Below are 15,624 nucleotides of genomic sequence, written 5' to 3'. Positions count from 1 at the left end.
GATGTTGATTTAAAAGTAAAAGTTAATAAAGCTGCAAGTTATTATTTTTTGTTGTTATATCATATAGTCGTTTTAAATCTTGTAATAGTTTAAGTATTTTAACTATTTAAAATTGTAATTTAGTTTAGTTCAATAAAGTATTTGTTGGAGATATTTTTCAATCAGTACAAGATACTTATTGTAAGTTTAGACTAAATCAACTATTTATGTAAAAAATGTTAGCTGCTGATTTTTTACCGGTTCTCTTTTAAATGCTCAACATTGTTTTAGACATTTTATTAATTATTTCCATGTTGTTATGGGGACAGGAAGTTCCAAGGTTGGAAGCCAAAAGCACCCCAAACCAGGTTAGAAAAAAGCACTTACTTGTCTTCAAAAGACAAAACAACCAACTTTATAGTAGTCTGTTGTGTTTAAAGTTTATACTACAAAATAAAGTCGCTTTAATGTGAATAATAACTTTGAGTTAAAATTTTAATTCAAAATGGAAAACAAAATTGAAATAAATAACAGCATATATTTTGTTGTTTTAATGCTGATTATTTGCAACTAAATATAGTATGAAGTGCTGTAACCTCTGTTTGTGTTTTTAGAGGATTGAGCTTTCTGAAATTCAATAAACTTCATTTTCTTCCAACTTTATAAATTTTAATAAAATGAAAGCGCCCCCTGTCACATGATTTACTCGTTAAAAGGGGGAACTTTAGAGAAAAGGTGAATATTAAGATTATCAAGTTTAAAATCTTTTTAAGCATCTAAAGTGCAGAACTCTTTAGGGCCTTTTTTTATAATCAAACATGATTTTTATAAAAGTACAGAACTTTGCTGTGTTGTTTTAAAAGCGTTGTATTTGTTTACGTTCTGTGCGCTTTGTTGACTTAATTAAGTATGAACGTTTTTTCTTTATTTAAAGGAACATATAAATAGACTGTTATGTGTAAGTTTTTTGACAGCAATCTCTTAAAGCTGCATTAATGTTTTACGTTTGAAACAGTTTGCTTCTTAAGTTTAATGTACGTAATAGAGGAATAAAGAATTAATATTTAAAAGTTAGAACTCTGAAACAATAGGTATAAGCTGATTTTATTAGAAATTTGATAAATAGTTCAAATTCTAATATATTATATATATATTGGTTCGTTTATAAACTTGTTGAATGCATATTGTAAAAATTTATATTATTTTGTTTAGTTAATTTAAGTATATATATACATATATATTAACTAATTGAATACTTAAAAGATATTTCAAACTCATGAACAAGAATAAGTTTCATATTAATTTTCAAAACTTTCTCTTAAATTTCTTATTGAATATTTTGTTTAAATATTATATAATATATAAATAATACAAACTTTGTGTTTATGATTAGCATCTAAAACAAATCCTTTGAAAGTTTAATTTTGTACCTTTGTTGAAATTTAGTGAAAGTTTTTTAGAAAACAAATAAAAAATATATTCTATACAAAAAGCTACCTTATAAAAAAAATAATCTATAACAGTAACCTTTTTAAAAAAAGCAACATATTTTCCAATATTGAACAAATTTAGCAGTTTGAATAATGTTTTAATGGCCATATGTTCAGTAGAAACTCATAACTACCGCTTAATAGTTTGCATACATATTTCTAAAAACGTGCTAAAATGAAATATTTAAAAAATTCCAGAAGCTATTTGGAAATACTTCAATACTTCTTAATAGATTTATTTTAAATTAAAATTAAACTTATAAATATGAATTTTTAATTTGAAAGTAGTGTAACAGAAATAGTTAGAAAAAAAATATAAATTTTATAGACATAAACTTGATTTGAATTTCGCAAGTTTCATGCTAAATTCATTATAATTTGGTCACTATTAAATTAAAAAAAGTCATCAACTTAATTTTAAAAATATTCAAGATTTGAAGAGAAACAATTCCATACTATATATCCTAAGTTTGATTTAGCATGACAAAAACTTCAAGTTGCCTACCAAAATTAAATTTTGGACAACTTTAAATTTTACTTCCAAAGCACATGTGACGAATTAAAAAGGCGCAAACAGAATTCATAGCAATTCTCCAGTATCGATTTTCCGCAGTCGATAAAATCTCGTACATTTTCAAATTCAATTGAAATTGAAAATGTTGGTGTGTGGGGTGGCGCCCTTCCCTTTTGACACTCGTCAAATTTTTCAATCGATGTCACTTGTTGTTTGTTTATGCGCCCCTTTTCTACTTCGCTGCTGCTACAACCCGGTTCTTTGTCGTTGCGCTCGCGACTGTGCAGTCTGGTAGGAACGTCAGGGCTTTGAGGATGTTGAACTGAATTTGGTTTTGTTTGTTTGATTGGGAAAGACTAAAGTTAATTTTAAAACAGTTGTTTTTGTTATTGTTAAACGCTAGAATATTACTTGTGAAAAATAAGGTTAATACTTTAAAAGTTAATTGCTTTTAAGTATTTAAACATTTGGCAATGTATAATTTTAAAAAGCTACTTTTTGAAGATGTTTTATGAATGCCCGTAAGTTCTAAGAAAATCTCTTTAAAAACTGATTTTGAATGAAGCTGTTTAAGTTAAATACGTGCTGCAAAAAGCGTTTTTAGATTTACTAGTTTTACAGCTTTAAACATAATAATTTTATAAAACAAGTTTTATTTACAAAAACATTTAAAGACAAAGCAGTGTTTAGCAGCTAAAGCAGCGGTTTTACAACTGCGCTACAACAGTCTCAATCGATTCAGTTCAGGCAATTTAACCAACGCAATCTACTTTCAAAATTAAGCTGAGCACCCAGAGAAAGGCACAATCAAATTAACTCGGTCAAAAGCAGTTGTGTTGTTGAGCACACGTGTTCAGCAAATGAATAGATTTAAAGGGTTTGGTCTTTATTTAGCGACGCTTGCAGTGTAAATAAGTTTCTTTTGCACTTGTCAAAAGATTGTTTGTAAATCCACAAGCTCAATAGTAAGTGTTTTGCACCAGTCATAGTGTTTTACAAGTGTAGGCAGAAATGTTAAGTTAATTTAAAATTGGTATCCTACATACGTATATTGTTTTTTTTATTGGTAGCTATCGTCATCATGAGTTTTTACTACAATAAAAGTAAGCGAGTCTGATGTGTTTGGGTATCACGTTGTCTGTTCGTGCGTACTAGATTGCGTTAGAGCTTTGTATTTTGATTGAGAATTTTCAAAGGTCGAATAAAATTTGTCAGCGTTTATTGCGTAGTGGTGTATTAATAGATTTACGAGTCTCACCTCATTCTCTTAACTCTTTTTTGTTTTTGTTAGCTTTGTTTGTTGCAACCAGTAAAAAGAAAAAGGCATTTTTGTTTATGAAGCTCAGTTGTACGAAACATTTTGTACACATTTTCTGTTTGCTATAACTACGTACAACTAAGTTTTACATTTAAAGTCAGTTGAGCGAATAAACTGTTTTGTTCATTCAGCATTTAAACTAGTGAATTGTAAAAATGTCTGGTTTTGGAAAGCTTTCCAAGTTTAAGTACAACAAGTCTTTGACAGCGGAAAAAAAGAGTCTTGTTCCAAGCCCCACTGCTAAGAATAGCAATGATGACTTAAAAGGTAAGAAAATTCTCACATAATTTCATTTTGTTTATCGTTTGGTTTTTTAGCTACAGATTAGAAAAATGTTTTTTTAAGCATTAGCAAAAAATACCGTATTAATCAGATAAAGCTATCAAAGAATTTATTTAAAATAAATTTTATTTAATTCTCGGTTTTTATTGTTTTCTACATTGTATAGGTTTTTCAAACGACAATAGACTTACAAAAAAAAGATAATTCTTAGAAAAATTGTAAACAAAAAATGCAGTATGTGTTTTATAAACAATTAGAAACCAAAGTTTATTATAAACTACAGTATATTGACTATCATATAACGAAATGAGTGTTTTTTAATGAAAACTATTACAAAAAGCAACTTATAAACAAAACACGTTTAGGAACGCTGGTAAACATTTTTGCTGAATGTTTTGTAGTCAATGCATTGTTTGAAGCGCTATTGAAATGTTGTCAATTACATTCAAGTATATCCTATTACACTCGAATAAAATAAGATATATGTTATTTTAATGAGTTTGATACATCCTAAACTTTATTTTGCTTGTTCTACATACTGTACCAAACATATATTTTTATTTTGAATTTGGTCTGAATTGCTGTTTAAGTTATTAGTATAGCTAATAGAAGAGAGCAAATACTATACTATCTACTTTTATAGTTGTAAGTAAAAGTTTTAACAAAAAAAAAACAAGTTTGTTATATAACACAAACTATGTTGATTTTGCTACTTTAGTTGAAATAATAAATTTATATTTTTCTCAAGTCAATAATATAGTTTTGTACACTGCATAACTTAATAAAAATAGATTCAAATAAATGTTAACCACACGTATGCAAATCATCAAAAAACGTAACACAAAATTTGCATTCAAAACCGACAGTCAATTACGCCAAGTACGAGCAACTCTCAACATTACAAAGAAAAAAAATCAATTATGTATGAGACAACCTTTTAATCCGCGCGTGCTTTGTCAACTCTCGCCGCTGAGAACTGATTTATCATTCACCACGCTTCCTTGCCTTGAAACTCGCTCGTAAATATGCGATCAGGTGCCAGAAATTACGTAAATGCTCATAGTTTGGCCGTCTTGATTGTAAACTTAACTGCGGTAAGAGTTGAATTCCCACTTTTGTAAGTTTTCGACGTCACTTTTTTGTCTTTAAATTTTTAAATAGTTTGATGGCAGTGTGTGTGTGGAAGTAATTTTCAATTAAGCCAGATGAATTGCTTATGTTTGCTGATTGAAAATTTAGTTAAAGCTGAGGATTTATTGTAAATGCGACTTTAAAATTAAGAAAAAAAGCTTTTAGTTTATTTAGAGCTAGGTTTTAGTGTCTGAAAACTAGTGCTGTGTTCTTATGAACATCGTTAACATTAAAATTAGTTTTAGTACTAAGCTTCGTTGCTAAAGTTGTTAGAAATTTTATTATATATTGATGTAAATTCACGTCTTTGTTGTAATAATTCAAACTTGAAAGTGATGGTTTCAGTAGATGGTCTATTTTTAGCCGGTCATGTTTAAAAGTACTATAAAAATTAAACACAAGTACTTTATAAAGTTGTTGTGGTTGAGAAATGTAAGCAAAATGTGTATCTTCAAATAAAAACTACTTATAAGTTTTTAAATTTAAACTACCCGTATAATTGATTATTTTTGTTTATGTTTTCACTTTCAAGTTTAAGTGTGTGTGGAAATTTTAAATAGAAATAATTAAACAACTTAAATAGAAGTGCAGCGGAAGTTATCGCGCCATCTGTCAGCAGTTAATGAAAATAAATAGAAAAAGTTATAAATTTAGAAAATATATAACTGTGGTGCTTTTTTAGCTTAAACTCATGTTTAAGTTTATACGAAATTGTTAGTTTTACTTGAAAGTAGTTTTGTTGATGTTTTGTATCTTGGTTTATTTGAGATATAGTTATTATATAATTTAATTTTTTTGTTTTTATGTTTCTTTTATTTAGTACATTTTTAAAAATAACAACGTTTCCATCTTTTTTTAAATATTTTAAAGCTTTAATATTAATTTATTTCTAAATTTGCTAATTTTTTTATTTTATTGATTTTTGAATGTACTTAATATAATTTATTTACTTAAACATGTTATAAGTTGTGAATAGTTATAAGAAACTAATTAAAGTTGGTTTTACTCAGCCAAGAAAGTATTAAAATCAAGCTTAAGAATAAGTTACAAAAATAAATTTAAACATAAAAGCTATTTAAATCTAGTTAAAACATAAGCAGAACCAAAAAATAATAGTTTAACCTTTTGATATAATATATAAAAAGGATATTTATTTTTATAACCTAGTAAATTATTTAATAAAAAATTATTGATATTTGTGTATTGAAATATGTTTTTAAAACTCTTTTGTTCTACTAAGAGAAGGAATAAGTCATAATATAAACTAATTAATATGAAATTATACCATAAGTTATTTAAGCATTATAATTTAACAAGTTTTATTAGTTTTTTTTTTGTTTTTTGAAGTGAATATTGAAAAGATTTCACTAAAAAAAGTTTATTTTAATTTTTTAGCTAAAAGCAGTTTTTTATTGAAACGAACAAATTAAACTAGTAGTTTATATAGAAATTATTTTTTGAAAAGTATTGTAAAGTAATTTTTCTTACTATTTTATACTTAAGGACCAAATCATATTGTGCAAGTTTAAAAAGTTTCAATTATTTCTTTATAAACAAAAATTGTACTTTTTTGTAACTTCAAATTTAATAACTCTTAAAACTTTTCTGTACATGTTTTGCATGTGTGAGATTTTTTGAAATTTCAAGTTTGGTATCTCGCACCTGAAAATTGGTTTTAAGGCATTAAAAAACCTGATTTTTGGTGTCGCAGACCTAAAATTTGGTGTTAAGGCTTTAAAAAAACTCTTTTTTTTTATTGGTGTTTAGACATTAAAAAAATATTTTTGGTATCTCACACCTGAAATTTGGTGTTCAGACAGTAAAAAGTCCTGATTTTTTTCAGCAAAGGAGGAGAAATGGAAGAAGGAAGTGAGAGGAGTGATTGAGGAGCTCCACAAACAGAACAAGGAGAAAGACTCCACGATAAGATTGTTAGTTGAAAATATCAAATTAGTTAAAATTCATTAGATTATAAATTAAAAAAAAACATGCTGTGAGTAAAGATGTTAAACTAACGATAAAAGAAAAACAGATTGTAAGTTAAAATTTTTAAATTACTTTGAAAACAAGCAACAGGTTGTGAATTGGAAGTGTTTAATTTATAAGAAAAGTAAAAGTAGATCGTTAGTAAAAATTAAACAAGTTAGTCTTAAATTAAAAAGTAGATTTGTTACGATAAAAACTGGAAAGTTATGATAAAATACTCAATGAATAGTTTCACAGGAAGCTTTTAAATTTGAAGCTTTATTGCAGTATTTGTACTATTCATAGTTTTTATAATTTTAAATACCAACACATACTCTAAGCTTTCTAACAATCGTTTGCGTTGCATTTATGTATGACTTCTTATAGCTTTCTTATGCTTTACAGTTTAAAAGTTTGTTTTTTGTTAATTTAATAGTTTTGCTTCAAAAGTAGCAAAAACACAAAAACTTTGATTATGTTTTCTAAGAACCATTAAGTCTTAAAGTGATAGTTTACACATTAAATTAGTTTTAATAAGTAAATAAGTACATAAAACTGTTGTGTATAAATTTAAATATTCTTAACTGTTATAGGGTTTAATTATTTAATGAAATTAATTTTGTTAAAATTTCCTTAAAATCTAGGTTTTAAAATATTCTTAAGCTTTTATTTTATATTTTATATAAGTAATTATATACTTTTAAAGTAAATTTTCTATAATATTTTTCTAACACAAAGTTTACCTCAAAGTTTATATCATTTAATAACTTAAGAAGGTTTGTGTTTTAAAAAATTTGTAAAATAAATAAACTGTGCTGAGATTTTGTAAAAATTGTATTGTACCGAGTTTTTGTTCTGTTATTTTATTCAAGTGTTTCGGTGTAGTCAGCTATTGTTGAAGATAGCGTTCGACAAATTTGTAACAACAAGTCATTAATCAATATATTTTAGCTTTTAATATTGTATACAAAGGTAGTAGATTTAAAAAAATACTTTTTTGTACTCTTGTACTTAAAGTACATCTTTTTAGTATAAATGTTGTTTTAAAGCTGACAAAATTGAAAATTCCAAACCTTTTAAAAGACTTTCTCCTAAAAAAGGGTTTAGAAAAAAAGTTTTAGCATAACACTTAGGTTTTACAATTTTCTGAAACTAAATGAGTACTACGGCAAAATTAAGTAGGTTTGTGATACAAATAATATAAACGATGTAACAGATTTAAAATAAAAAACAATTAAAAGATTAGCTGATATATTAGAAGTGAAGTTTAAGCATATGTTTTTTGATAAACTTTTGGTTTTTTATGTAGATGTTAGTTTTACGATTTTTTTTATTTAATTAGTAAATTAAACTTAAATTGCTTTTTTTTTCTGCAACTGAATTTTTTGAAAGTTTAGTAAATTAATTTGATACCGAAAAAAATTAAATAAGTTATGAGCGAACTAAAAGCAAACTTATGTAATCTAAGCTCGAAAGCAAAATAAAATTTTATCGAATTTTGAATAAAGAGCAGACTTTTTCCATTATAACTGTCAAGAGTTACTTTTAAGCTTAGTATTTTTCTGAAGTTATGTAAAAATACAACAGTGTTTTTCCCTACTTAAATAAAATTTAATTTGGTTCACTTTAAAGAACTCAAAACTAAAAGTTTAAAGAATTTGTAAACGACTAAACTTTGCTTATCAAAAAATAGTTAAAGTTAGTTTTTTAGTTAGCTTTAAGCTAACAAGTTGTTAAAGTCAAATATTACAGATATCTTTTAAAGGATAAAGCTTTATATTCTTCACTGTCTCCTTTTAATAATTGCATAACTCGTATCCTTCAAAGCGAATATTTTAATTGATATCAAGCGCACAAAATAAAAATAAAAGTATATAAAACTAAATAAATTTCCATCATCTTTAGGCAGTTAGACTAGAAGAAAGTTTTAAGATAAGTAAGACAAAAGAATATTTTTTTTTATAAAATCAAGCTTAAATTGTCAGTAGTATAAAAGTTTAAGTAATTATACAATCTAATTTTTATTATAATTTTTCTATGGTCAATAAAAAAGTTGTTTTTGAAAATTAAAACATAAAGTTTTGTTTATTTTTTATTTTTTATTTACCAAGGTTGTAGTAACTGTCAAACCTGGTGACAAGCAAAAAAGACAAATGCTTCGAATTCTGAGACGTTTGAAATGCATGCTTTAACACACGGTAGCTCGAAAAACTGCTCGTAACAACAAAGAACCGCTAAAAAAGCACGAAACACATCGCTTTGAAAAGGCAAATGTTCAAGTGTGCCAACGCGTAAAAAATCGAAAATAAACGATAAAACGCGATTTTTTGTGTATTCTCACAAAATTTTCTGCTTGTTTTCACAAACGGCGTTTCTACCCGCGCTGTGTGGAAAATGAAAAACTTTTGTGTTTTTGTCAGATTGTTTAAGTTTTTCTCTTTGATGTGCACATATCAATAAGGACATCTCATTGAAAGCTTACATTTTAATTCAATTGAAGACGGTTTTTTATGATATGAAACTGTTTTGTCAGAAGAGAAGAAAAAGAACTTTAGTATATTTTATGTATTTGTGGTTACGATTCATTGTTGTTTGTATTTATTTTTATTATTTTCTAGTTTGAAAGACAAGCTTCAAGAAGCCGATAAGTCTCACGCCAACATCACAGAAAAAGATGTGGTCAAAAATCTCGAGGTAATAAAATAAGTTTGAAATTGGTAAAAGTTATTAAGAACTAAAATAAAAATAATTAAAAGTATATGCTAGCACAAACAATTCAAAAAGTCGTTTACAACTTTTATATTTAACGATTTATAATTACAATTTTTATTTTGACAATAATGTTTGAATAAATAAACCTTTTCAAGCTATATTTTAAATAAGTACAAAAATAAGACAATAACTACAAACAATTTTTAAGATTTAGTTAACGAGTTGGCTAACTTTATTATTTTTTTCTCCATAAATTTAAATACAGGTTTATTTTAAGCATATTATTACAATAATTTTATATGACTGTTTATTACAAACTTATCTAAACAAAAAACTAGTTTAGTTTTGTTAATCTAACTAGATGCTTTATACAGTTTTAAAATATGTTTTATATAACTTTTTTTTAATATCTTGAATACTAATTTTTATTTATTGCAACCCAGACTCGAGTTGAAAGTCTGGAGAAGAAGATAGAAGAAAAAGAAGTGGTAATAAGAAATTTGCAAAAATCCATTGTTAGCGTCGGCACCAGTAAGGTTAGATTATTTTGTTTATTTATGTACTAAATAAAAGTTGAGAATGTATATTTTTAGTTTAATGAATTATCGTACAATTGTTTGTATACTATTTTAACGCAATAGGTTCTTTAATTAATTTTTATCTTAACCAAACACATACAGCGTATGTTTAATAAGCTTTTGAAACTAATTAAAGATGTTAGCATTATGTTGCGAGAAGTTTTTGTTTGACTTCCAAGCGTCTTTTAAGCACTTTTGTATTTGCGGAGCAAATAAAGCATTATTGTGTGCCAAAAAATTTCGGTTTAATGTTACTTTCCTCACGTTTTCAATATGTAGATGGAAATTAATACAAGTTTTTTAACTTGTTAAAAGACACACATATTAAGTTTAAACATAATTTTAAAGTAAAAAATTAAATTCTTTTACGAGTTTGGAGTGAAGCTATAAATAATAGAATACCTTAGTAGGTATAAAAAAATTTGGACAATTTTATTGAAATAATTTATTTAGTGTATTAAGAAAAATAATTTCCTATACAGAGATTACTTAAATTTTATTTAAAAAAACAAGTTTTAAATAGTTTTTCTTTCGGTAAATTTTTTAGTGTTAATCTTTTTAAAAGTACTACTAGAAGATTTTTTTTAAATATTATAAATAACTCTTTAAACATTTAATCTTACTAATCATAAACATCCCAAAAAGCTTTATTTAAATCTAGTACAGAACTATTTATAATATTCCAAAGTTGCAAATAGTTAAAGAAGCAAAAATGTTTGCAAATCGCCAAATCCGGTTCGACTTAATCACATAATTAATCCGATTTTAATCCCAGGAAACTTTTAGATTGAAATAAGAAACTATTCTGTTGGTAGAACGTGATTGATTTTCGCCTACTGCTTTGTTTTGTTTTAATTTCTAAATAGGAAACGGTTGATTATATAGTTTGTTTATAATTCGAAGCTAAGTTTAAAGATGGATAGGAAAGTTTAAGGCGCTTTTTGTTATTCTACAGTTTATTTTTGTCATAGCTTTTGATTAAGAAAAAAAAATGAAACGCTTCAATTTTTTTAAAGTAGTTTGTTTACTAAAGAAATATTAAAACTTATAATTTTAAAGCTTTTATTTACCAATATTGAATAGTTTTACATTCTAACTGTTTCAAATCTATCAATATTTGTAATTTTTTTATAAGATTTGTATGAATATAGGACGAGTTTGTGGTAAATATCTATCGTTTGAAATAACAACTTTACAGCTCGTATGTAGTTGAGTCAAAAAATAAAATATTCACATTGACAAAAACGTTTGTTAGGAATGACTTTAGTTTTTTAATTTTTGTATAAAAACAAGTTATGTTTTTTTTTTCAAATTAGCTCTACAACATAGAACGTTTTTTTAAAAACTAAAAAATTTTAGCTTTTTAAATGTTATATAATTTTTTTTCAAATTGAAACTTAAAAAAAGAAAACTAAAATGTAACAGTTAAAAATAAAACAGTTGTGTATATTAAAAATAATTAAAACAGTTTTTTATAAAAATAATAAAAATATCTTAAAATTTTTTCTTTCCTAATCAGAGATCAGGCGACACTTCTTCAGCTGACAAGGAGAAAGATCGTCTCCTCCAGCAATTCCTCGGACACAGCAACAACAGATCCAACGACTCCTCAATCAACTTGGCGCCTCCCAAGCAAGACAAGGACAGATTCGGTATATCTGCCGAGGCCTTCACCGCCTCTAAACTCGTTAGTTCAATGTTTCTTAAAATATTTGATCTGAAAATGTTAGTTATTCTAAGAGTACTATAAGCTAAAGTAAAAACAGTTTTCTGTTTAATCTAAGTCTAAAGGATTGCTTATAAATTCTGATTTTTGACAAAAGTTATAAACGTTAAAATTATTTTAAGCTGTTTGTTCTGTTAATTTTGAAAATTAAAAACTTAAACTATTTTTCGATCAAAATACAGCTTATATTTTTTGAATACTTAAAATTTGACAACTGAAATACTTAAAATTTTTATTTCAAAATTTTCTTTATTTAATTGCTTATATTTTATGCATTTGCAAAACCTAATGCTCCGATTAACAGAAAAAAGCGACTGCTAAGACTCCCGAAGATCGTCTTTTCATCTCAAAATGTCTTGAGAAGACCACCTTTCTCAAAGGTCTTGACAGTAAGCAGATAAATGAGCTCATTGAGTGCATGCACTTGGAAAAAGCTTCCGCGGGTAAGTAAGATCTCTCTGTAAATATGTATTTTTTTCTCGATGGTAAAGACAAAAAAATATATTCAATTATTAATTAAATGAATTCATGTCAGCATAGTACCTGTTTACAAAGTTTATATAGTGTAAGATTTTTCATTAATTGTAATTAAAAAGTTTTATTCGAGTTCTAACTATAAAACTTTTTTTAGGTAAAGAGGTGATAAAGCAAGGTGATTTTGGAAAGGAAATGTATCTGATCAAAAAGGGTCAGGTAAGAAATTTCAAAAATATGTTTACTCTCAATTTTTTTGTAAATAGTAGATAATTTCATTAAGAGTTTAAAAAGAAAACAATTTTTTATTATTTTGTAGGTTTTTTATTGGTAAACTATTTTACTGATAATGTTAGTTACAAAAAAAAAGTTTCAAGAACAGCTGCAAATTAAGCATTTGATAGCTTGTGCATTAGTTTAAAACAAAAAAAGTTACAATCACTAAATAAGCTTAGATGATTTTGCTTACAGTCTTCGTTTTTAAAAGTAAAAACATTAAGCTGAATACAAAAAGTCAATCGTAGTCATTTACAAGATGCTTTACTCACCACACTAACAACATTTTCTCCTCCACAGGTTGACGTGTTCGTGGAGAAGAACGGCAAGCAGAACCACGTGTTCGTGCTGGAACAGGGAGGCATCTTCGGAGAACTGGCCATCTTGTACGGCTGCAAGAGAACTGCCACCTGCAAAATCAAAACCGAAGCCGAACTCTGGGTCATTGACAGGCAGAGCTTCCAGGTTTGTTTATAGTTAATAGTCAACTTTTACCTTTTAAAATTATACTATTTTTTCAGAAGTAGTAAAACCTAAAAAACTTTTTATAGTCAAGTTTTGGTTTTTAATTTTAAATTTATTTGGTTTCAACATAATACATAATTAAAACCCAAAATTAAACAATATTTTTTTGTAGAGTTTTATCAATTAAAAGAATTGAATTCTGCTAACAGCGTTTCTCTTTTCAAACAGACAATAGTGAAGCACTTGGGCCAGGAGAGACTGGACGAGTACGTGAAGCTGCTGAAGACGGTTGACAAGCTGAAGGAGCTGCCCAACGGGACGCTGATGAGGATGGCCGACTGCTTCGAGCCGCAGAAGTTCCACAAGGGAGACTACATCATCAGGCAGAACGAGAACGGAGACTGCTTCTTCGTCATTCGCGAAGGAAGAGTCAAGATCACCAAGGTTTGAAAAAATCTCAGAATATTTATAGAAATTATTTTTTAAAGAAAAACGAAAAAATAAAGCATAATAGAAAACCGAGTTCTAACTTTGGCTCTAGTAAATATGTAATAATTTCTAGTAAGTTTGTAATATTTTTATATTTTTTTTATAAATTATTAAACTTATAGAACAAAGGAAAAGGCGAGGAGCTGTTGGTGAATCTTGGAAAAGGTTTGATAAAGTATAATTCACAAATTTGTTTTTTATTAAAGCTTTAAATAATCTATTACTGTAGATGGTATTTTATCAAAAATAATTGTTTAAAAAACTCATTTGGTTTTATTTAAACCTACTATAACTTTTTTTCAATTTACTTACATTTTTGTATTTATTAACAGTTTTTACAATTTTTTCTTAGTCAACAATTCAAAATAAAAAACGAACACATTTTAAAGTGTATAAAAAAGATGTGAGTATAAAGTTTCTCTTAATAAAAAAAAGTAGAGAAGTAAATAAAGTTTGCTACTAAAGGAATTTGAACCCACAACCATCTATTTTCAGGTGACTTCTTCGGGGAGCGCGCTTTGCTGACCGAAGACAAGAGAAGCGCTAACGTCATTGCTGAGAGCTCTGAAGTAGACTGTCTTTTGTTGGACAGAACCAACTTCACTAATCTGATCGGTGATATCAATGAGGTTGGTGTATTGTTGTTTATTTCAAATTGGTAAAAGTAATGTAAAATTTTGCATTGTAAAAATTGTAAGTAAACTGTATAAGTTGAATAGTTCTTGTTAAATATTTTACGTGTAAATGTTTCAATATAGACTTAGAAATTAAAAGTAAACTAATTTTTGAGCATTTCATCTAATTGAATTATTTTGTTTGTAAAATTTTATTTGTTTGTAAAAAAACTTATTTATGTTTGTTTTTGTTAACTTTTTCGATTTAAAGTATATGTCCTTTTGTAGTTGAAAATTGTGTATTAGTAAAACATTATTTTATAAACAAAAAAATTCTTAAATTCTGTCATTTTATATATATTAATTCTAAGTCCTTTATTTATTTCGTAAAAATTTGAAAAGTGACATACAAAGCTTGAAAAACATATGTTGTTGTTAAAACTTAGTTTGATTTTTGAAAAACACATATTCAAATACATTAAGGTTAATACTTTTGATAGGGATTAGGTTTAATCTATTTATTTACATTGCAAAGCTTTTAAAAGGAAGTTTTTCTGTGAGTAAAAAATTTTTGATATAAAACTTTATTATCTTAAGAAAAAAAGCTTTGGTAAAACTAGATAAACTATAAGATAATATTTTCTTAAGTATTAATTTTGAATAAATTGTTTTCTTAGCAAAGCTTATTTGTTGTTTGTTTTACCAAAAACATGTTTTCGTACCAAAATAAAAACAGTTTTAACAAATCAAATTTAGAGTAATAGTATTTCTTAAGTATTAACTTTATTTACACTACTAATCTTTTAAAGGTATTTAATTTAATTTTTTGGGACAAACTTGTTTATTTTTGTGTGACCTAGTTTTTGAAATAAAAGTAATTAAATAATGTTTTTCAAGTTTGTTTATTCGATAAATATTGCTAATGATCCATTTGATTGTATTAAAAACACTTTAGAGTTAGCTATTTAATAACTTACTTTTAGGTGCAAAATTTAAGTGTAATTTTTGTTTATGAAGTAATTTAAAAATCAGAGTTTAATTAAAATAGAAAGCTTTAAATCAAATAACTCTTTTAAAATAAATGTTGTGTGAAAAAGGTAGAAAAACAACTCTAAGGATTGATTTTTTAATACTAAATATTTTAGCTAAAAATTTATGTACAAAATGGTACTCTACCATTAAAAAACAAGTATAAGTAGTATGAAGAAAAGAATACATAACTTTCTACAAGCAATAATTTTATTTGCACCACAAAATAATCTAAATTACGGAAAAGTAACATCAATTGCAACAACTTTCTACTACAAAGCCTTTAAAAGGGGGTGCGCAAATAATTTTGTTTGTTTGTCACTTTCCGGCGTTTAGCGTCTCGCTTGTGTAAACCTGCCACGCGACGTTTCAACTAAGTAGGTCAAATGATTGTCACTTGGTCATTTAGCTGCCACTTGTCACTTTTGTCCGGTTAAAATAACAAATTTCGATTTTGCATACAGCTCGGAAGAACGAGGAAGAGCACTAAAAGCTTGGAGCGGATTAACCAGGAGCAGGAAAAGGAATATATAGGTTGTTTGTTTTGATTGTTTTCTCCGTTTTGAAAGTTGCTCACTTACT

At 26.5% G+C, this 15,624-nt stretch overlaps 1 protein-coding gene and 2 long non-coding RNA genes across 3 annotated transcripts; all 3 read left to right on the top strand.

Moving 5' to 3' along the window:
- Positions 1-6,522: 6,522 nt before the first annotated feature.
- Positions 6,523-9,910, top strand: LOC145848423 (uncharacterized). The gene is made up of 3 exons (XR_014371952.1): positions 6,523-6,645; positions 9,298-9,373; positions 9,835-9,910. It is a non-coding gene; the product is annotated as an uncharacterized LOC145848423 (long non-coding RNA).
- Positions 9,911-12,085: 2,175 nt separating this feature from the next.
- Positions 12,086-12,798, top strand: LOC145848420 (uncharacterized). The gene is made up of 3 exons (XR_014371950.1): positions 12,086-12,138; positions 12,327-12,388; positions 12,746-12,798. It is a non-coding gene; the product is annotated as an uncharacterized LOC145848420 (long non-coding RNA).
- Positions 12,799-13,240: 442 nt separating this feature from the next.
- On the top strand, positions 13,241-15,576 carry LOC145848422 (cGMP-dependent protein kinase 2-like; the record flags this gene model as incomplete). Its single annotated transcript, XM_082953896.1, has 4 exons — positions 13,241-13,354; positions 13,522-13,564; positions 13,895-14,028; positions 15,507-15,576. Coding segments are annotated over exons 1-4 (361 nt in total), but the record flags the coding sequence as incomplete, so codon positions are not given.
- Positions 15,577-15,624: the final 48 nt, after the last annotated feature.

The sequence above is a fragment of the Thalia democratica genome, unplaced genomic scaffold (genome assembly GCF_965202585.1).
Source record: "Thalia democratica unplaced genomic scaffold, ktThaDemo2.hap1.1 HAP1_SCAFFOLD_1409, whole genome shotgun sequence".
Classification (NCBI taxonomy): domain Eukaryota; kingdom Metazoa; phylum Chordata; class Thaliacea; order Salpida; family Salpidae; genus Thalia; species Thalia democratica.
The sequence above is the reverse complement of the archived record's forward strand: the minus strand, read 5'-3'. Positions and strand labels throughout refer to the sequence as shown.